Source organism: Anser cygnoides, chromosome 17, assembly GCF_040182565.1.
Source record: "Anser cygnoides isolate HZ-2024a breed goose chromosome 17, Taihu_goose_T2T_genome, whole genome shotgun sequence".
Taxonomy (NCBI): domain Eukaryota; kingdom Metazoa; phylum Chordata; class Aves; order Anseriformes; family Anatidae; genus Anser; species Anser cygnoides.
This window is the reverse complement of record NC_089889.1, coordinates 1,690,532-1,713,507: the sequence shown is the minus strand read 5'-3', so window position 1 is coordinate 1,713,507 and position 22,976 is coordinate 1,690,532. Positions and strand designations below refer to the sequence as shown.

The window sequence follows — 22,976 nt, the reverse complement described above, 5'->3', positions numbered from 1 at the left end:
GGTCTAAGAAATTCACCCCAATTTCAAGTTTAAGCAGAAGGTTCTGTTTATTTCACAAGAAGTAAGTGAGAAGGAGGGTTTATTGTACTGCACGGTGCAATGAAACAGGTATAGACAGCACTTTGTCAGACATGATTTTATCTGTTTTTCTAGATTGCCAAGTCCAAGAAAAGACTCTGAGACCCAGACCACGAGATGGTAGGTCGTCCTGGATTTTAAAGCTTCCAAATACCATTCTGAGCAATGGCAGTAAGAATTCAAACGTAAACCGAATCCCATTTAACAGGTAGGAGAACTGAGGCAATCGGTGAATTGCTCATTAGGATGTGTCATATTTGTATGGATTTCTCGTTTGCCTTGTGAAGATGAAGTTTTTTATGGGATATGTTCACAATTCCATTGCTTGCACAAAACTACCCAGTTGCTCCATAAACTTCATGGATTGTCATGGCCTCGCCAGACTGATACTAAAGAATTGCAAGAAAAAAAAGAAAGAAAGAAAAAAAAAAGGCTTCTGTTTGTAACATTCTCCTTTCAGCAGGGCTTTAAAGGTTAAGGCCTTCTGGCTGTCTGAGCGACTGCCCGAGCTCTGTCAAGTAGCACTGTGTGCAGACAGCACATCTTCAGCTCAGCATTGCTGAGGTTGCTGGCTGCACCTTGGGTGCAATGTGAAAATAGTGCGTGTTGAACTTACAAGGATGGACGAGTCTTGCACCACGAAATATTTGATGTTGTGTGATTGTAATATTAGTGTCAAAAGGAAGCACGTTTAAAGCACAGAACAGGTGTGAGATCTCAAAGAGAGAGCAGGTTTCAGTTTTGCTATGTGTTACTGGGATCAGATTATCTCCTGTTTGTTTGTTTCCTCTCAACTGGCTTGGGAAGAATGTGGGTTATAGACAAAACATGCTGAGGATTAATTTAGCTGATCAAAAATACTATTTTCAGATGTTAAAACTGAGGCTGAAAGAGAGGTCTGAGCTGCTGTTTTGAAAGGACAGGACTTTTTTCTCAGTGCTCTTCAGCCGTCATTGGCCCAACGACGATGGGAGAGACTCAGGGCCTGATGGATCTGCCCACACTACCTTCTGACATCACAGGACTCCTGTACCTTGTCTGCTAGCCTGCTCTCTGCTTTAAATAATACATACAGGAAAGAGCCGTATAATTCACTCAATAGTTTATGGTTACATAGAAAACAGATTAAAAGGGAAAATGAAAATAATTTGGGGATTTTTAACAGAGCAGTAGAGCAGTCCTATTTATACTTGTGATGTTTGGAGTTAATGAGCTCAGGGTGAATAATTGATAACGATTTTAAAACAAGCAAGAATTCAATTAAATATGAACAAGAGGAGGCTGAGCATGCGGTAAAGAATTTCTCCTTCCCTTTTGACTGCAAACAATCCTTTTAGATCTGGTCACTAAAGACAACTGGCAATGAAATGGGTGTGTGAAAGAGGAGGAAACCAGATATTATGTTACTTAAAAGTCATTCATCATGTCACAGGAAGGCAGCAATCTGAACTCCTGAAATAAATAATCGCTGAAGGTGATCTCTCTACACAAAGGTACTGTAGCATGAAGCCACTTCCAACTGCTAAAATATTCGTTCTGTAATGAGGCCAGTTACCCAAGTGCACTATGTCCAGGGAAGAACAGAACATATTAAAATGATTTCCTGTGTGAGATATCTCCATGAACTATCTGTAGGCACGGACTTACTGCTCTATTGTGCAAGCAGGAATGCAGTGCAATATTCTCATCTCTGTTTTTACCAGTGTGAATGCTGAAGGAATGCAGGATTCTCAAGACTAAGTTGTAAAAACTGTTTTCTTCCTATTGAAGAGCCCCATTCCTCTCTGCCTATCAGCACATTGATTCCAAGTAAAATTAATTGTCATTTTGCGTTTGTCAGCAGAGAGTAGTATTTCCTTCTGTCCTATAATTCCGTGTCTGCTTTATCCTACTTTGTGTGAAACAATTCTTCAGCATTTCTTGCCAAGAATGGATGGCTTGAAAACATCTCTTTGATATTACAGCTGGTAGCAACGTTGAAGTTGTAACTGTCTGAAAGAGCAACAATGCTTTTGTTGGTGGTCAAGGTAACAGCACCACTGCACATTAAAACAAACACTCGGTACCATTCTTCTGAAAATGTACTGCCTTGTCTTTGTGAAGACAGTGACTTTGGGATGAGGATGGGCACAAAAGCTTTTGTCAGCAAAATAAGTGATTGCAAGGGATCAGTAGTTGTAAACATTTGCTTCTAAGAGTGTAGAAGCACAAGCATTCTTTGTTTTTCCATCTCTTACAACATGCAGTGATACACTCAAGTTCACTCTTGACGTCTAGCCCAGCATAAACTGAGGAATTTTCCTAAGTGGTTTCTGCACTGAAGTCAATAATGCAAGTTCATATGATTTTCATCTATGTATTATACTGTGATACTATATTAATTTTCTATTTCCCTTTCACTTTCCTGGAATGTGCTTGAAGATCTAAATCGAGTGGCTTTGCAGCATTTATCAGTATTTCCTGTGATGCAAATGTACACAGAAGATACAGAAGTTAGTCAGGACTCTTAGCATCACCTTTGCTGCTGCTTAGTTTTCTGACGTTAGTACTCATCACTCCTTGTTCTACATAGCTATGCACATTGCTGCTTTATTGGGGGAGCATGGACACCACATAAATATGCACATGCACCTTAGATGCTCCATGTGATATGTAATAGGGAACGGGCTAGATCAACCTGAAAAAAATAATAGTTGTTCTCTGTCTTTCTCTATTTATCTAAGCAGCTGTAGAAATTGATTGAAGCTCAAGGTCTGATTTTTCATCAGCTAATACGTGTGGGACTGAGTATGAGGACAGTGCTACGAGGATGCCAGCAGAGGTAGGACTGCCTGTCCTTAGATCTGGTTGCAACACATCAGGATCCTGTAGAAGAAAAAGAGAGAATACAATATGTGAATGTGAGTGTCGAGTACTCATTCATTATAACATCGTTTTGATTCTGTTCTATTTAGGGTGAGTCTGTATCCACACCTGTGCCCTGCACGTTATACAGCAGGGTTAAAAGATCATAGAGGTTGCAGTAATGCAGGAAAGTTAGTAAAATGGACTTTCTGAGTTGGAATCACATTAAAGATTCATGTGTAGTCTTAGCATCTGTTCCTCCTTTGTAGGATATCTGCACTTTTAATTTTTAAGCATGTCTTAGCCTCAACCTGGGAAGAGAGATACTATAACAAAGGGATATACATTATTAACCTTAGAGCTTCCATCTTCAGTCAGCTCCTACAGACTGGTGTTCAGGGTTCTGGACAAGCAGATGAGCACGCACCAGCCGGTCTGCAACACTGGCACGGTCCTGGATTGGGCTGACTCCGGGGGCAGTTTTAATGGAGCAGATATATGCAGTCACTTATTTTGGTAGCTGTAATTAACAGAAAATGTTTATACCGACTAATCAAAGATCACTGGTGTCTGCAGTGTAACCTCAAGGAAGATACAGTTTCAAGTTCTTATCTTGGAAAAGTGGCCGCTATGCCTATGCAAGTACCCTAGGACAAAGTCCCTGACTCACAGCGTAAATTATTAATGGTATTCTGTTCAGGTGAGAACGTAGTCTCCTACCTAGCTGCACAGTGTTACGAAGGACCATAAACAAGTTCAAAGCACCTTTTGAATGGTTTAGCTGGAATAATTGTTAACAGCTGAATTTAACAGCATTCAAGATGGATACCCAGGTAACTTTAATTATTAGTGGGTGTAGTGATAGATCTGTTAGCAGCTAGAGATGTAGTTCCAATTTCTATTAACTGCATTAGCAAATATTTGAGTAGTGCATTTCCATAGGCTAGGTGATGCTATAATGATTTTGAGCTACTATTTTTTATAAAGAACACAACTATATAATTCAATCACAAATATCTAGACTCATTTTAAAAACTTTGTGGTGCAAAAGTGAGCGTGTGTTGCATTTATCTTGGACGATACGCCTTCAGCAGTAGGAACTACTTTCAGCCTCAATACCTGTATGTTCATAAATGTGCACTTTCCCTCTCTGCTGGCTAATTTAATTTAGTGGACTTTGACAAAGAAATTTCTTGGAAGCTGTGACTGGGGTGACATCTCACTTGCATGCTAATGAGGTCTTGACAGAGGAGATGACAGATGGAACTCCAGGATCAAAACAGCTACTTTTTTTTTTTTTCCAGCAGGATATTAACATTCAAAGGTTTGTAACAGCTCTTACAATTAAGTTGCACGTTTCTAGGTATCTGCTGATGACTTTCTCTTGACATAGATTGTAGCAAAACCTCTAGGGAAAATTCCGTAATACCTCCGTAGATGGCATGCGTCATTAACACAGACTGTTTTCTTAAATAGTCCGGTTTAGTTTTTCTAAATCCTTTGGAAGTTCTGAAGCTGACCTGTTCAGACAGTGGTCGCAGTCTTGATGTGGCATTCTTTGCCTCCGGCAATCTCCATCAGATCTCATCACAACACCTGGTGATGGTTTTTGTAGGACAGACCTCCACGTAACCTTGACATTCTTGGTCCAGAGCTTGTAAGCAAGTGAATGACATTGTGAAATTCCTGTGATCTGCCTGGAAAATAGTCCACTTGCTGCAGAATAACTTCGTTAATCCTCCATTTATTTACTGAGCAGCGGTGTGTTGAGACCTGCTCAAAGGGAAAACGATGCCTTTGCACATCCTTTTCTCCTCTTCCCTGTAGAAAATGGTTCTTTCTGTTTGACAGGGACAATGAGTTCACACTCAGGAAATGTCTCATGAAGGTCAGTTGTGCAGCAGAGGTGGTGTCCGAGGAGGAACTGCAGTTGAAAAGCTTCGCAGAGAGCTGCTCCATCAACTGATTGGGCTGGAGAGAGTCAGCTTGGCACACGAGGGGAGGGAGGCCCTTGCGGGCTGGGGGGATGCCTGAAGTGAGGAGTGGCACTGAAGCGCTGGGGAGGGATGCTGAAGCGACGGTGGTCAGCTGCGAGCAGCAGCACGGAGGGAGCAGAGGTGTGAGCCGGACTGGAACTGTGCGGCCGGCCCCGTGAGGACCAAATGACAGAGCTCGATGCCGAAGCCAAAGAGAAGTAAGCAAATTATTCCCGAATAAAAGGTGGCGGAGGCAGAACGTAACAGAGCATTTAAGCTGCATATTCTGAGTCAGAGAGAGAAATACAGTAACCAAAGGCAAGACAGAGGATTTAATTTTTAATTAGCCGTAATTAATTCCTTCCCCATCTTATGTCTGGTGAGAACACACAGTGAAAGGAAGTAATATCAGTTTTGCTTCGATGTGTCATAGTGCCATTCAGAGAGAGAGAGAAAGGAATGCATTTTAGTCAGTTGAAGTACTGCCTGCTAAACTCAGAGGTGATGTGGTTGTCTGGCTGTGCAATGATCCTGTTAAATCTGTTGGGGTTTTGCTTATTGCAACACTGAGAGCTTTTTACTTTCCATGTGATTTTCAGGGCTGCTGCTCTATAGTGCATAGTCTACGTGAATGAGAGACAGCTGAGCCCTCGTTCGGTGATCCAGATTGGCTTGTACTTAAGTGTAAATATAAGGATAATTCATGGGATGTGGTAGGTACCTTCCTGTTGAGGTTTCGAACTGATACAGGAATGAGGGAATTTCTTTTTAATAATAGTTGTAGAAGGCTTGAGAATAATTCCTCCCCAGGGGAAAAAAAATATTAATAATAATTTTTCAATTAAAAAAAAAACACTTATATTTCCTAGTTAATGTATATTTGTTGGACAGATCCAGACTTATGAACAGCTTTTAGTAACTGGGGCCTTTTGGAACTGTTGTGAGAGTTCCCCTTTCCACTCTTATACTGCTTGACAGGTATTTGATGTAAATTACAGTTATCAGACAAAAAAAAAAAGCATGCTTGAAAGAAAAATCATTTGCTCACGTCAGATAACCCCGTGCCTTTTCTTTGGCCCTACTGATGTTAAACCTGCTTGTTCTTTATTCATCCTCCCAGGAAAAAAACAGGCAAGACGTGCATTTCTCGTTCCAAAAAAAAAAAAAACCAGAGCAGAATACCCTGCTCCTTCTTCTCAATTTGTCCTTTTGAAGGTCAGCTTTAAGGACCGTAAAATCAGCACGGTAATCCTAGTGGTACCCCTGAGTAATTCCTCAGGCAATAGGCTTTGCGTATCCTCGTCCTGTATTTCACAAACTCCCGAGCTCCAGTGTTGTGACAGGGCTTGCAGTGTCCCCGGGCCCTCCCGGCATGTCGCATCCTACTTGTTCCTGGAACAGTTCGTTAACTGGCTGTAATCCACCGGGGACAGGAGCAGCATCTTCCTATGGGATAACCGTTTAACTTTGGGTTTGCAAAGGAGCTGCAAGGCTGGAGGAATTTCTCCTGTTGAAAAACCAGGGTTTCTGTCCTCTCTGCCTGGCATCGACGAGCTCTGGGCTCTGGTCTGGTTGGACAGGCAGCGAGCGAGGCGGGCGCGGGCAATGCGCTATGGGCTCCTCGGGGGCACTGCTCTGGTGTCTGGGGGAGGGGATGCGGCCACCTGCCACGGAAAGGGAGATTTTACAAACATAATGAAAGGCGAAACAAAGAAGACATTATCTGCCATGTGAACTGTTGAGGACCAAACAGCAACTTGCATATGGTTTGAGTTTGGCACAGCCTTTATTTGTATCCTCAGACAGGGCTCCCTATCTACTTATTTACTGTATTAATGGCAGGAGACAGAAATACAGCAAGTGGGCTGAGCACGTTCATTACTGCGATAATTGTTGTTTCGTAGAAGCCAGGGCAGCTGAGCACTGCACAGAGCCCTGACTCTGAGCACATCGATGGCTGCAGGTGGAACACAAGAGCAGATTTACTTTTCAAGGCAAACAGGAACATACACTTTAGCAGTAATACTTTCTGATCCAGCCAAGTGTGTAAATCCAAGAGTTTCGTGCCATCTTATAAAATGCCATATAGTAAAATACAAAAGCACCTGCTGATATATTGGTCTCACGTTTGTTAGCCTGCAGTTATGTTACCGTCTCACTTTTGAAAGCAGTCCTACTATTCAGTTAGGGTTTATTTTTAAAAATTCAAGTATTCTATACAAAAACCTGCTTGTAGCAACCACCTTTTTGTATATTCTTTCTTCTCTTATCCCTGTTAAGCACAAACAAGATAACTCCGTATAGAATATATCAAATTTTCCTTTTCTATACTGCTGGTTTATTAAACCAAAACCTTCCTTTCTTCTTTTCTATGGGGGGAGAAAGGAGTAGGTTTTACAGCAGCTGCACCCTAGTAGTCATTTTGTAAAGGATCGAGGCTAAGATGGTATTAATGTTTTGCTCCTTTAAAACCTACCTCATCACTTACCTATTTTAGCAGGTTTTCCCTGTTTCAAATGATTAAGTTTCCTCATGTCAGGCATTAAGTAGCCTTTTAACCGTAACAGCCAACACTTCTCCCTGCAGCCTGTACTGCTGTGGGAATGTGCAATGTAGCCAGAGAGGGTAATCTTCTGTTTCAGAAGGTGGGGGTTAATTTTGTTCCTTTCCTGCTCAGCTTGCTTTAGGCTACTTTTTTGTAGCAATATGGAGGAAGTGGGGGTAAGTTCAGAGCTCTTTGCAAGGTTTTATGCTAATATGTGCTTTAAAATGAGAATCTCCAGCTAAATTAGGAGGGACAGCTATCCTGGCAAATTGGGTGCCTGGTTTGGGTTGTGTAGGGGGTAATTATTTTCTTCCTTCTCAAAGAAAAAGAAGTAGAACTGTATCCAGGGTTATTTGGGGTGAGTGGTGTGGCCAAAGGAGGAGGGAAGGAGCTAACTTTCACCTACTTGGAAGTAGGAGGAAAAAAAGGAATGTTTTTCTGATCAGTAGAGAAGGGGACTTGCAACATCTGTATGCGCACCAAAACGCCTGGGAACTCGTATGTGACTGCTTGAGGAGCCCTGACCTTTATTTTAATAACAAAACCAGCATGGGAATAATTGCCCCTGGATGGCCCTGACCTGCGGGTCCTGCTGCACGCAGGATAGGGGAGACCTCCCCCCACTTCTGTACCTAGCACGGAGCAAAAGGAGCTTAGACCCTCTACGGGGGAAGGGGGGTCACAGTACTTCTTCCCTTTCCTTCCCTGTCCTCATCTTGGTAGCCAGTCAACAACAGAGCCCGGTCCTTTTCTCTCACTTGCCTTCAGAGCTGCAAGCAGCCATGGAAGCTCCTCGTGGCTGCTGTGCCCAGATATTTCCTGTTGTCAGAACCAGCTTTCGTGCACTGCAAAGTACCACGAGGGGTAGTAAAGGGACGTCTTCTGAAGATAACCCCATTTCTTTGCTTTAGAGAAAATTATTTTGTATTAAGTCTCACCACGCTGTTGCTTAATGATGCAGGTGGCTTTGAAGCAAGTCTAATTCGTTAACCTTTCTGCTAGGTGTTTTGGCTGGTGGAGTGTAAAAGGCTCTCTCGTGGCTTCAGGTAGTAGCTTCCAGAATGAAGCAATTATGTGGCCCGTTGATAACGTCTTCATGCTTGACTACTAAATTGAAATGCTTGTTAGCTAAGTGCTTGGTGCACAGAGAGGTCCAGGAAAATTAAAAGCAACGGGGAATGTCTGATAAAGATGTTTTCCGAATCAATTTGAGGGAGGCTTGCTGTTTATTCACAAGAAAGCTCCCTTGCTGCACTGTGGCTGCATCTCTAGACTCTGTTGAAATATTACACTTGCCAGTAAATCTGCAGCTAGATAATGAGTCTGTTCGCAGCCTCTTCAAATAAACCCTCCGAGCTCTTCCTACCTGTGTACAAAACTGCAGCCTTGGCATCTGATGTTCCTTCAAGCCTGACAAGCCAGGCCCAGAGCAAGTGCACGTTGTAAATTAACGTGAGCGTTTGGGTGACCTTTGCTGTAATTCACGTGAATTAGGTCTCGCGCCGCAGCCGGTGCAGGTGACTGTTTTGCAGGAGTTGTCAAAGGAACCCCTGATTTTTCTTGGCTCTGGTGCAAGGATAAAGACTGCCTTTTGCTGGGGGATGACGAGACAAAAAGCTTGTTTTGGATAGCGATTTGTTGTCCCAGACATTGCTCAGCTTCTCTGCTTTCAGATTCTACGCCGATTTGTCACCTCTTGAGAGATGTGATTGTACAGGCCAACGTCTCTTTGCTTTCTGATGTCCAAAGGGTTTTATCATCGGGGCTCGTGTTAAAATGCTTCTATAGGAGATGTGATATCAGCGTTCATTTCATCTATGGCCTTCTTGCTGTGTCCAAAATTAGGTGTTTGCATTCAGCTTTCCTCTAGTTCTTTTTTGAAGACTTGCCCCTGTAATGTCACGACCACTTGCTAAATGCCATGATAGCGTGTTCATTTTTTTAAATAAAACAGGACTGCAGCGCTGAGTGATCACGAGGTTTTTGCTATTTTTTTTTTCCCCATCTGGAATTCTATCCTAAGAGTGAAGATAAAAAATGGATTAGACCTCAAATTTGCTTCTCAAACTGATTTTGACGTATTTGCTAGTGGCTGCTGATAGTAAATTGCCTGTCTTTGTAGATTTCATTAGCCTTTGGAGATATGGCTAGAAGTACTTAGCGGAATGGAGTACAGAAGGGCTGTCCGCAGCCCTGGGAGCAGCATGCTCCTCGTCACTCGCTGTTCAGACTACAGAAGGAACAATTTGTGCTGCTTGCCATTTTGAGGTATGAGGCTTCTGGCACCGGGGAAGAACGTGACTTGCTTTTTTTTTTTTTTGTGATTGTGAAAAACCAAGTATTCAAGCTGTGAGAGGAGGAGAAGGTGCCTTTGGTTCCCAGGTGTCTGCGCGGACCTGCAGCCCGGTCAGAGGGCCGGACCTGCTGCCTGCAGCACCACGCAGCCGAGGGAAGTCACTCCATCACTGTTCCTATGCCACGTAAGAATAGTGGTGTGCTTGTTCTGACCAGCCAAACTCCTGACTGAGACCAAAGCAAGCAATAATGGTAAATACAGAGGGACTGCAACCTAATCCAGGCAGAAAAGGTGCTTTTACATCTTCCCTGTAGTTTATTTTAATTTTTGAAAACTTTCCAGAAGCGCCCCTGTCCTGCTATGTGTTCTTTGTAGTTACCAGAGTGAAACTGAGGTCTGAGCTGGGCTCTGGCTTACACAAAAAGCATCGTAGCAAGCAAGGCATCTCTTTCTGATTATCTGCAAGACTTCTAAATACATCGACCTACTGTTGCTTAATGCTACCCTGTACCATATAGACTGTCAGATGCTCAAGGACTGTCCTTGTCGTTCGTAGAAGCTGAATAAATCTACTCTCACCTCTTTCCAGAAGTTTTAGCTTTTGAATGTTAGCACTCCACCTGAAAATCCTGTGCTATGTTACCTAAGGAATATGTTTTATGGAGCTTCCCAGCAGTTTGTGCTTTCTGATAATTTGTTCTGTTCTGCAAGTAATATTCAGGATTCATTAAGGAGCTGCCTCCAGTCCAGCAGCAGTAGATCCAAGAATGTCAGTGCTGAAGAAATCTCTGGCATTTTTATCTAAAAAAGCCACAGCAGAGAGAGAGAGAGCACGCGGTTTTAGCTGTCGGTCTTCTGTCCTAGCAGGATCTGCAGCTTGCTTTTATGCAGGCTTCCATTTCCCAAGTGAGGTGCGACTGCTGTTTCTTTCCTAGCCGATCAAGTTAGCGTGTCTGGGGCGAGCTAGCAGAATATCTCCTGAATGCAAAACAAGCTGATAAAGCAAAACAATAATTTCTAGCGGTTTTGTAATGTTTTTGTCGATTTAAAGGTTCTGAAGAGGTGTTTTGTGCTGGAAGTCAGGTAGCCTTAACGCAGTGGTGCCTGCTGGCAGCGCTGCAACCTGGGAACACCGATGTTTGCTGGAATTCCTGAGGTGAACTGGGAATTTTGGGGAGAGAAGGGCTGCTTTCGCTAACCTGGCTGAGAGGAGCGGGATTGCTGGCAGCAACCCAAAATTCGAGCTGCTCATATTAACCCGACAGGCAATTGTTTTATTAAAGCTGACACGCTGAATGGGACTCTTTTTAATGATATTCTTTACCTGTCTCATTGTGTTAAAGTGGGGAAAGGACAAGGGGGGGACGAGGAGAGAGCAGGCCGAGGGAGGGCGAGCGATGGCAGGTGGAACCGGGTATCAGGACCGGTTTCATGTATTGAGCCGCCCAGCTTAGCCGATGTAGACCGCATAACAAGAAAGAGTTGCTAAGAACAAATCTCTATTGTTCCTTGTCATCTTTAAATGAGTGTCAAAGTAGGCAGGGGGGCTTTGACCGTTAACCGCACAATTTAGCCTGCCCGTTGTGTCCAGCAGCCCCCACCTCCTTGGAGTTTCTCAGATTAGAAAAGAAGGCCTCAGTCCCTTATAAATGGGCCAACTCTTCTCCTTTGTGTGCAGACTGCCCAGTGTGAAATCTGCAGTGACGTTAAATGTTTTCTAATGAATAATTACTGAAAGGAAATGGAGGAATATATGTGTAATGGATTGTAGCGCATTAAAATGTTTTATTTTGCGCACAAAAATGTTGTCCTTCACAAGCACCACGATTGTTTCAGAAAGCCTTTTGTGGGGGTTTGATTCTCAATGGATTATCTGTGAGCTCTTACATTTCAAATAGAAATCAAAAGGGTCCTTTGGCAAACTAATGTTTTTCAAAATGGCAGCCATGAAGCCCATTTAGTATTTAAAGTTTGGGTTTTAAAGAAATGTTTGAACTCTGGAGATTTTCTCACTTTTTTTCTTTCTTTTGATTTATGAAAGTGAAGTAGTTCACCTCGACCTCCCTTCTATTGAGAAAGACAGACAGTCACCCTTTAACAAGTCTATAGTAGGCTATTCCCTGGATACAGACAAGAGGCCTTAAGAATTGTTGGCGTTTCCCTAGGCTGTTGATTAACCTTAAAACCCTCTTACTCTGTATTCTTTTGAGAAGAAATTAGGTTACAATGTGTAATTTTTTCCACAGTATAATTGTATTTATGAATTCTGCTACCTTGAAAAGTGTGTACAGTAGCTCAAGATGTCCCGAGTGCTGCCTTACAGACCCGCAGCATCACTCTTCTGCAGTGCCTCTGTGTTTTCAAGCACCGTTGATGTGCGGTGTTTCAGTTTCTGTATAAATGTGGAAGAGGCTTCCAGAGATATAGGGGCTGGTCTAACTGAAATGTCTAAAAAAAATAATAATAGTAATAATCTTGGGCTTTTTTTTATGGTTATGCTGCAATCAGACCAACGTAGCATGGTCACTTGATATAGATCTGATGTGCTTTAGTGGGTTTTATATGCAATTCTGGTTTATCTGAAAATTACTCTGAATGGTTTAATTCTTACGAGCCACACCAAAGCTTCCACAGTAGGAGGGAAGCATTTCCCTGTCGACCTGGGCTTGCCGTTATTCCAGGGCGGTAACGCACTGCTTCAAGCCTTATTGTCAGGTGTAGGGCAGTACCGGCTCCTCGATGCTCACCGAACCCCAATTCCCTTTGGGGAAGGCAGGACGGGGTCCGGGCTGCTCTCGGAGCAGGTGCTGTGCAGGCAGCTGCGTTCAGCCCCGCGGCATGCTGTAATCCTGACCTTGAGGGTGCTGCCAGGGTTGAGGGAGGGCACATGATTGCCAGGGCCCGTCCTCGCCCTCCTGCTGACCTTGCCAACGGGGCAAGCAGGTTGTGCTTTCAGCAGGGTTGTCTGTCTTGCAGAATGTCTTTTATTTTCTTCTGTTTTTTAACTGCTTTTTATAATCAAGCTCTGTCACTGCCTTTTTGGACAGCCTCTTCGGAGAGCCTTAGGTGGAGGAAGGTGGAGCGCAGCCTAAGGAGTTTCCTTGGTGTAATCCTTGCGGTGCCTCCGTACCGTTTTGAGGAGCCTTAATGAGCAAATTCCTGTTGAGCACAAGGGGTGCAGGCCTGGGTCAAGGAGCGCTGCCCGTTGCAGTGAGTGAGTATTTCCAAAACAGAGCTCTGACGTTTCTAAAGGAATCTGTTAACAGTGCTCCAAGCTCATCTGTCTTGGGCAGACTCGAGACTCATTTCTATTTTAAATCAGATGGCTCCAGAGATGCCTGCTTACTGCGCGGCATTCTTGTGGCGTGAGTTGTATTTGCTGAGATCTCAAGGGTGTAACAACAGAAGAACAGGCAAAAAGGTCATAAACGTTTGGCATCACAATAGATTTTCTAGAATGCCAGCTGGAAACAGAGTTGAACAAATAGACTGAAGTGTGCCTCAGGATCCTTGTGTCCAGCATTAAATAAGGCTCTGATTTTTGGTGGAGGTGGGAAGCCTTATTGCAGAGACTGTAACACAAGTGTGCTCCTGTCAGTAAGAATTATCTTTTGCTGTCAGCAAAAACTGATTCTGCTGGGAAATGGATGGTTTTAAATAAACTGTCTGTTAAACAGGGGTCTTTCCACTTGTCTATTAGAAATATAAATGACTGAGGTTTTTAATTTTAAGCCTTGAACATTCCTGTTACAATCAGCATTTACTAGCTGAGGACAAATCAGAAATGTTTTTGCCCTGCTCAGCTCCCCAGATCTTACTGTTCACCTTTTTCCTCAATGACTCCGAGCCATCAGGTAAGTTCTTTAACTTCTTAACATTGCTGTAAGAGACCAGGCAGAGATATTCTGTGGTTCGGGAAGGGTCCTTCCGCTTCTGCAGACCCTTAGGTTGCTCCGAGTTCCTTTTGAAGGACGCCTTCGTTATTTGGTGAGGTTCGGCTCGGGTGTGAAGCTTCTCAAATACAGAGCCGTTACAGGATTGTGGTTGAACGGAAGCGAGAGGTCACTCTCACGGCTACTTGTGGATCACTGGCTGCCCAAATGGAGGGATTTGCTGCCCACCATTGCTTATGCAGAGGAATAATCATGGGGAGATGCTTGTTGATGTCTTTGACTGGCAGGTAGAGGAGGAGGAGGAGGAGGAGGGAGGGAGCGAGCTGGCACCGTGTGACAGTCAGCACTGATCACAGTCCAGGCTGAAAAGTCATTTTGGGACAGCAGGGTGGGGGGAACCTGCCTTGATGCACGTGAAAAAGGGGAAAACCTGTAGAAACTTCAGACAGCAAATTAAAATGGGTTTCGTAGTGACCTCTAGTGGGGAGCGAAGCTGGAAAGGGAACGAGCCGGGGGTGGTGTGTTTTGTACCCGGCTTTGCTCACATTAACCATCAGAAGGCTGGAGTCTATTGCCTTGCCTTCGAACTCAGGCTTCTGCCCCTTGACAGTATCTTGCAGGACCATTTGATGAGATTTTAAGCACAAACCTCATCGCAGCTCGAGCGCTGCCAGCTTGTTCGATAATTCATTAAGCAGCGAGGGTGTTAGGATCTGTGCCCAAGGAGGAAGGCGAGCAGCCAGCGGACACACGATCCCGGGTATCAGTGGGCCTTACCTTCAGCCTGTTAACTCTTCATGGCAGAAGAGCGTTTTGGAGAAGGAGTTGGCAGGAGATGGCACACTGCGGCTTGGGTGGCAGAGGTAAAGTGGGAAGGAAAAAGACTTCTGAATTTGTAGGGCGGTGTTAAGGAAATTCAACGTCTCGGGCAGGTCGGGACGGCTCGGGGGTGAGCAGCGGAGTCCTGAGAAGATTTTCTGCTGTTGTGGTGGGAATTGGCGTCCTTGTAGATGGACGCAATAAATCTAGAGTTTGGTGGCTTGTGTGACCCTTTGCTAGAGGTACGGGTGCTTGCCCGACCGAACGGGACACTCAAAAGATGCTCTGGGACAGATGGTGCCCAACTAAAGCTCTGACCTCTTCTCGTGTTTGCATGGGCAGCACGCAGCGTGGTGTGTTTCCTCAGTGCTTCCAAAATAACAGGGGCATCATAACTGATCCCCTTCTTCCCCTGTACATTGATCTCTTCAGTTCTATGCCAATCAAAGAAACAACAAAATTAACTTAGGAGCCTGTCTTAAAACTAAGTTCTGAGCCTCTGGCAAAGATAAGTAAGAATTTTGTGAATTTTGCTTGTTTTTCCTTTTTTTTTTTTAATTTCTTCTTTAATAACTGTTCCTTGCCAGAACTTGTTTCTTTGTTAAAAACCGGTACAAATTTTGTCAAACAAAATAGCCTGTTGCTCCTGACCTTGTTTTAGCTCCTACTAAAGGAGCACATCTCATGAATTTGTTTTGATACACTTTAGCTCCTGGTAGTTCTCAGTGTTGATAGACAAATCCCCGTGTGAAACAAAGAAGCCCTCACCGTAGTTAGGGATAGGTTTTCTGATAGACGTTGTATCTCAGTAGGCAAGAAAGAACTCTTGACGCTTACAGCTAAGTGATGAGGAAAAGAAAATAATCCTTTAAAAAGAGCAGTCAGCAGTGTCTTGCTGGTGTAATGCGTACCGATGAGTCCTGCCGAGGTATCTGTTACTGGGGATAACACCAGGTAAGCACAAAACTTCCAAAAGTCTGTTTGTGGGGGGGACAGGGTGCTAAGTAGTGCTGCGATAATAAAATTGTCTGACCTCAGCGACAACGGAATGCTCAGAAAATCTGAGCACAAAGTCGCCCAGAAAAGAGTATGGGATTTTTAAGAGGGAGCAGTGTCACTTACCCATTAACATACGAGTGAAAGAATTAGGTTAAAGAAACCTGATCAGCTAGATAGCTGCTGTGGTTTCAGCCTTGTTCTTTCACGTTTCCAAGCTTGGAAAGAAGGTAAAATTCTCTTGTTCAGTTTGTCCCCAGTGCTTGCTCAGGAGGACAAATGCACCTGAAGTGCCAGCAGGCATTGTGTAGGACATCTTTCTAACAAAATGATAAACTCTAACCTTGTCAGGCAGCCACTGCTATGACCAAATCAGAATGAAAAAGTGAGTATCAACAGTTCAAGGGAAAAAATAAGGGAAGCAGTGTAGGCTATGATATTGTTGGTTCTGTAATTCCTTAGGTGAATCTTAGTTTAGAGCGTTCTGTTTAAAAATCTTTGCTTGGCCTGGTCCGAGGTATCTGTAGGGGAAGGAGGGTTTCAGAGGGTTCTTATTTTGATTAATGCTGTATATATATTTTGAAAGCGTTGAAGCTGCTCAAGTGTTCTTTTTGCTAGTAATAACTCTGTCAAAGAACTGCTTTACCCTAGGACAAAAATCAGGTAGCTTCTTACTCAGACTGCCAGAAATAGCTTGCAATAGTAACTCCCAGGTGAAGGAAAACAACGTTGGAGGAAGGTGAGAGGCTTCGTATGCTATAAGCCCTAAAAGAGGTAGTGTGGGATACTCCAGATGAGAGTGCTCCTCCCGTATGTCACATTAATATCCGGCAGTTGGGTAGAAATGTCTGGATGGGTCTAATTCAGGACCTAATGGCTTCGGTGTCCTGGTCTGGTACTAGTGGCTGCTGACTGACGTGCCACGTGTGCTTTCATTGCGTACTGGAGAGACATACTGGGAGTACGGAAGGCTTATGCTGCAGCAGCCAGGCCAAAGCCTCTGTTTTAAAAATGGATTTGCGATTAAATTCGTAATGCTTATGCACTGAAATTTTGCGTCTAAATCGAGGTGTCCCAAGTGCTGTCATCTTCCACCAGTGCTTATGCTGAAAGCCTGCCTCCAAAGTCAGGGCTTGCCAAAAGTTAGCAGAAACATTTTACATCCTGCCATCTCTGTCTTTTAATACGTGTTCAAAATCTTACGCACTATCTTCTTGAGCAGTGGAGCAGCAAAAAAAAAAAAAATCCAATGTCATGAAGGGCAATATGAGAATAGCAAATGTGCTGGGCTTATGGGCACGCTTCTGGATCTGAGGAACTGCTGTGTGTGTTCAGCTGAGGGTTACTCAGCCTGTTTCTCTCACTTAATTTGCAAAGCCCAGGAACTCTAAAAGGTAAGTTGCTCAAAACATTAACTGCATTTTTGTCATAAGGAAAGCGTTTATTTTATACCATAGAGCAGGAATTATTCTATGAACTGTGTAATCTCTGTCTTTTAAAAAATACATTGTTACTATAGAATAAAGAATATCCCATTTGCCTGTTTGCTAACATGAAATTATCAGCTTCGTTTAATTAAAAACAACAAATATAGAATTAATTTGTATAGCCTTTGAAACAAGAGCTGGATCCACAGCAATATTTTCAATATAAAGTCAGATTTCACGATAAAGAATTGGAAGGGGAGCATGCAAAGGGATTACGTTTGGTCACTGATCTCCTTTCTGCATATTTCAGCCTTTTGAGAAGCAGGTTGGGGACGCTAATAAAGATTTAGCTGTTTTTATTCTAAATCAATGTTTGATTACTTTTATCAAATCAGCGGAAATAGCTTTTCACATCACAGATCTCTCGCTGGTGTGTGGAGACACCTGCTGCCCAAATCTGAAAGCTGACTGATCTGCTTCTGGAACCCATCTGTAATAATGAAGCAGTCTTGTTCAGTGTTCTGTAGGATTCATCTTTGCGGTTAGAGGTCTAGTCAAATGCCACCTTTTCAGGAGATTCTCAGTTTTCATAGTTACATCCGTGTACAGTTTTTATCTGTGTAAAGTAGTTTCTACACCACCAGCAAGTACGATATCTTCCGCTGTTCCCTGCCAACTTTGTGCTTGCAACTGCTAGATTGAGTTAATGAAGTGTCCCCGATCATACTCAGATCTCTGGAGCTCGGTTTGTTTCAGACAACTATTCTAATAGCGAGGGCTTCCTGGAAGCTTTGGTCTTCCTCTCTGATCACAGTAATGGATCTCTGGCTTCCTGACTATAAAGAAATTAGAGCGCAGACTTGTCTGGCATGGAATTGCTGTCTTTGGGAAAGGTGTTAGTAACACCTTGCTGTTATCTGTGCAAGCTTGATTTGGCCCTGCGGTATGGGGAAGGACTTACCTGACCTCTAGGATCCCTGCCAGCTGTCTCCTACGCCTGTATCACACCACCTTTGTGTTGTAGAAAGAAGAGGTGGAAGATAATACCGACGCAAACATGGAAGGGGCTTTGATAGCCCGGGACAGAGTTGGGGTGCAGGACTTTGTGCTTCTGGACTCCCACACCAGTGAGACCTCTTTCCTGAACAATCTTCGCAAGCGATACCAAGAGAACCTCATCTATGTAAGTACGTGGTCTAGTGCGAGAGTTGGTCATGTGGATTCATGCAGGCTGCAGTAGGTTGAAGGGGGGTGTCTGCATATGTATACCCCACCTAGTTAGGATTTAAGCTAATGCTGCAGGGGCAGGAAGAACTATCAATACAGAGAACACTGAGCACACTCTTCCAGCTTTGGTTTCATTGAGCAGAGAGACAATAAACCTTGTTAGGTGTTGGTAGTAACCAGCAGAGTAGTAATATAAGGCTGTACACTTGCTTTTGTCATTCCACTCCACTATCAGTGGGGTAGGCTTTGGAAGTTTAGTATTGACTTTGAGGTTTGGAAATGGTAAAGCCAGTAGATGAGGGTTTTCTATTTTTTTTGTTTGTTTGTTTGTTTGTTTTTGGGAGGGGGAAGTTGTGTTTAGGGGGAGAGGGGAGGTTGTTGTGCTTTTTTTCCCATTCTGTGCCATCTTTTTCAGTTGTTTTTGCGTAATGTCCTGATGTACTTGACTCTTCTTTCAGGAGCTGTCATTCTAGTGATGGTACAGATTTCCTACCTGTATATGGTCTTTCTCCCTGCAGACATACATTGGTACTCTTCTTGTATCTGTCAACCCTTACAAAGAGCTGGATATCTACACAGTGACACAGATGCAGCTTTATCGAGGGGTGAACTTTTTTGAACTGCCACCACATCTGTAAGTAGAACCCTTAAAACTTCAGCTTATATTAATATATTGGATTTCCTCCGTAATGCTGTGTACTAGCAACAAGGTTATGTATCCAGAGTCACTAGGTCTGGTGGATGCTGATATTTTTATCTTTCAGTAGGTGAGGTTGTATTTGCTTCTGTCTTCTAGCTGACTGTGAGAATAAAAGGGGAACAGAAGAACTGCAGAAGTGATATTGGGGGAACTGTAGGAAACAAGACACTGAGATAGTCCTGTGCGTGCCTTCAAGACTAGCGTAATGCTCATGTACAGCATCCCATTGGGCTTCCCCAGAAGGGGGAGGAAATCTGAAATTCAGAATTCTCAACCAGATTTTTTTTTGGTGTTTGGAAGTTGTCAGGTGATTTGAGTTGGTTGGGTTTTGTTTTTGTTTTTCCTCCTTTTTCTTTGCTAATTAGCACATACGATGAAGGCTCCACTACTGGTTATTTTTGTATCTATCTCTATAAGCAGAAGTTGGGATTTTCCCTCTGATGGAACCAAAACTCTGCTTTAGAAGAGGGAGTCTTTACTGCCTGTAAACTACATTCACCATAAATACATGCAGCCCATTTAAATCCTGTAGCAACAGCAGAAGAAGAACAAGCCTTGTCTGTCCCTCAGAGACTGTTTTTACTGTGAGATTCTAGGTTGTAGACTCTTGTTTTGAGCCCTGCTTTCCCATCGCATCCAATGCCTGTAATGTTAACTGAGGCATACACACCTTTCTGATGGATGCTTCCTCTCTGAATACTACTTGTGATCCTCATTCAGATATGCCATAGCTGACAACGCCTACCGGGTGATGTGCAGTGAATACAACAACCATTTCATCCTCATCTCCGGGGAGAGTGGAGCTGGAAAGACAGAGGCTTCCAAGAAGATCTTGCAGTACTATGCAGTAACCTGTCCAACTACAGAGCAGCTGCAGATCGTCCGTGATCGTCTGCTGCTGTCCAATCCTGTTCTGGAGGTAAAAACTAAATGGACATAATGAAAAGAGTTGTTGATGGCCTCACTCCACAAGACTTTCATGCCTGTCTATACACTTGCGCTACAAAGAGGCCGTTCCTGGATGCAATGTCTGAGAAAATGCTTAGGATTTAATGTCATTTAATATTTAGAAATTTTAAACTTGGTTTAATACTGGAGAATAGCTGAAACTGGGAGTATGAAGAAACTGTACACCATACAAGAGTTCCTTGTGGCTTCAGTTACAGGTTACACTAGAAAGAGACATAATTTGTTTAGCTGAGTTCCAATTAAAGCTATGGAATACATTAGTTCATGTTTCTTTAATCCCTCTAGATTCTGTAGCGAGTCTCAGCTGATGCAGCAAACCTTTGTAACTGGAACTCTGTCCTATTTTGGGTGTCAGGTTCTCGATAAGATGAGAAGTGACTCAATTTATCTATTTATCCATAGGCTTTTGGAAATGCAAAAACTCTGCGTAATGACAACTCAAGTAGATTTGGGAAATACATGGATATCCAATTTGATTTTAAGGTGAGAACAAACTTAATGGACCGCTATTAAAGCAAGCTGTATCAGTGAACCTCTTGGACACTTACCAGGCAGCAGAGGATTTATTAAGGCTTACTAGCACTGCAGATTTCTGACCTTATTTTTACAGGTCGTGCATTTTGTAAGTAAGGTGACTAGTTATATATCCTGAAAGCTTCCTACTTTACTGGCAATGCTGCTGCTGGTACTCAGTGGGAACTTAATATATATATTGCAAAGCATAAGTTGCACTAGAAGGACAGAAAACTTTTTACATACAGCTTGTACTGCTGTTGGATACTAACTTTTAAACAGAAAAAGATAGCAGGTAAGTAACAGCAGTAACGTGCATCTCCTGATGATGCTTCTTCCTCCTAAAAACAGCCATCTCAGTGATGTCACTTAGCTTCTCGTGTTGATCTGACTGCTTTGTTTTGCTAGGGAGCTCCGGTAGGAGGGCACATCCTCAGTTACCTGATTGAGAAATCCCGAGTTGTCCATCAAAACCACGGAGAGAGGAATTTCCATATTTTCTACCAGTTATTAGAGGGTGGAGACAAGGATCTTCTTTGTTGGCTTGGGCTGGAGCGCAACCCCCAGAAGTATGCTTATCTCATACAGGTCAGTGACAATTCCTCTCTCCCCCACTTCTGGAATTGTAGGGATCTCCAAACACAGCTTTATTCACTTACCAAGACTGCGCTCTGCAAACCACTGAGATCATCTCCCTGTTTGTCACGTTAGGATGAAACTCAGAGGCAGATTGTTTGCAAACATCTGCTTTTGTAGCAGGAACTGTTCTAACTGTGATGGCCTAAGGGTGCAGACTGCATCTATACAAGCTGAAGAAAAGTGGAAATGAAAGTGTTGTGGCCAGGCTGTGTTTGTTGTTGCTGATAAAATTGCTTTACCAACAAATTTTATTAATTTATCTTTCTCTTAATGTGTAGGGTCGATGTGCCAAAGTGTTTTCTATTAATGACAAGAATGACTGGAAAATAGTCCGCAAAGCTTTTTCTATCATTGACTTTACCGAGAAAGATTTAGAGGTAAGAAAATTAAAAGGGAATGAGCCTACTAAAGTGAATACAATGTAAGCGGTGCGGTGTTCTCTTTGAAAGTGACGGAAGCAGTCCTGCTTGGGAGATGTGTTAAGGATGGAATAGGACATCTTTTTCAAGGGGTGAGGTGGAGGGTGGAGTGAGTAAGGAACATTATTGCTTGGTACAGTGTGATACTTTTGGTGGTAGCAATCTGAAACAGATTGTCCGACTCACCTCCTTCAGCCTAGCCATACTCTGTGTATGAGCACGTGCAGAGAAAGTTAGTACCATTCCATGGAGCTGTGGCAACCTGTTTTCTAATGGTGTATTTCTCTTTTATTAGCATCTCTTTGGAATTGTGGCTAGTGTCCTGCACCTGGGGAACATTCAGTTTGAAGAAGATAGCAACGGACATGCCATCATTCGCAATGGCACTCAGATCAAATGGATTTCAAAGGTATCTCTCACTTCCCAGGTAGTGTTAGTATTACAAGCGGTATGAAGAAAGACTTAACCATGCTGTTTCTTTATCTCTTTGAGTCTGTTCCCCAAAGCAGACAGACAGCTATATAAATACCTAGGTCTTGCTATAAATGCTCTCCAACTGTAGGGCCCTTTACTTTTTCCCCCATAGCACTGTGTGAACACTTGAATGGGGGGGGGGGGGGGAAGACGACATATGCCCTAACAATCACACAATACTTTTTAAGCAATCTCCTGTTGGCCATCCTGAGAGCAGTATTTATTCCTTTACAGCTACTAGGTGTCCACTTGTCCATTCTGCAAGAAGCCCTCACCCATCGGAAGATCGAAGCCCGATCTGAAGAGGTACCGAGTAGTCCTGTGTAACCCTAGCAGCTGGGAGCCACTGCAGCTAGTGGTAGTGACAGATGAGGAGCTCTGTTCTCAGCAGTGTAAAAACAGATAACTTTGGCTGTCCTCACCCATATTTCCTTGCTGTTCTAGCCTGAGACTTTAATACTAGGAATATATATTTATATATAGTTTTGAATTTTACTGCTGAATGACATAGTAACTATTAATAAGCTAGGATAAGACACATGCAAGCAGTGTGTATTTGAGCCAATCTCCTTTTGTTTTGTCCCTGAAGTGCTTCTTGGGAAACTAGACTGCATGAATAGAGGAAAGCTCTGATATAAAGTGTTCTTTGAGCATTTTGTACAAAGCTTAATAAAATAAAACTAGAAGGAACTCAGAATACTCTTCCTCACTTTTCTGTATTTAATACTCTGAAATGCAGTATCACAGTCCTGCTGGCGTGTGGAGATGTACCAGACTGAAATAATTGAAATAATGACAATAGTAAATAAAGATCTAAGTAGTCACAGTTCAGATATCCCGCAGCTCAGAGTTCAGCTTACAGCAATTACTGGTTCTCCAAGCCAGAAGTGTGAACTGGTTTTGCAGAAGTTTGCTCTTATTGGTTGTGTTATTTATTGTATCTGTCAAACCTTTATTTTTAGGTCCTAAGCCCATTGAACGTGGATCTGGCATTCTATGCTCGGGATGCAGTTGCAAAGGCAATTTATGGACGGACTTTCACTTGGCTAGTCAACAAAATTAATGGCTCTCTAGCCAACAAGGTTAGTAACTTGTCTAGTGTCCACCTAGACACTGAGCAGAGTTCTTCCAGTGGGGCCCTACAGCGCTCGTTGCCAAATA

General features: G+C 43.2%; 1 protein-coding gene across 15 annotated transcripts in view; it reads left to right on the top strand.

Moving 5' to 3' along the window:
* Nucleotides 1–22,976, top strand: part of MYO1H (myosin IH) — a 46,998-nt gene that overhangs the window by 7,518 nt on the left and 16,504 nt on the right. For 4 of the 15 annotated variants that reach the window (XM_066978752.1, XM_048073795.2, XM_066978751.1 and 1 more), the window contains 13 exons: nt 154–286; nt 1,416–1,571; nt 2,805–2,978; nt 12,787–13,593; nt 17,899–18,057; nt 18,620–18,735; nt 19,522–19,720; nt 20,173–20,253; nt 20,692–20,871; nt 21,201–21,299; nt 21,637–21,750; nt 22,050–22,121; nt 22,778–22,897. In XM_066978752.1, coding sequence (XP_066834853.1) covers nt 13,576–13,593; nt 17,899–18,057; nt 18,620–18,735; nt 19,522–19,720; nt 20,173–20,253; nt 20,692–20,871; nt 21,201–21,299; nt 21,637–21,750; nt 22,050–22,121; nt 22,778–22,897 — 1,158 coding nt within the window. In that variant the 5' untranslated portion in view covers nt 154–286; nt 1,416–1,571; nt 2,805–2,978; nt 12,787–13,575. Of the gene's footprint in view, nt 1–153; nt 287–1,415; nt 1,572–2,804; nt 2,979–4,986; nt 5,117–7,453; nt 7,620–12,104; nt 13,594–13,914; nt 14,496–15,884; nt 16,842–17,898; nt 18,058–18,559; nt 18,736–19,521; nt 19,721–20,172; nt 20,254–20,691; nt 20,872–21,200; nt 21,300–21,636; nt 21,751–22,049; nt 22,122–22,777; nt 22,898–22,976 lie in introns of those variants that run through there. The other 11 variants (XM_048073798.2, XM_066978750.1, XM_048073800.2 and 8 more) reach the window with 11 other exon arrangements.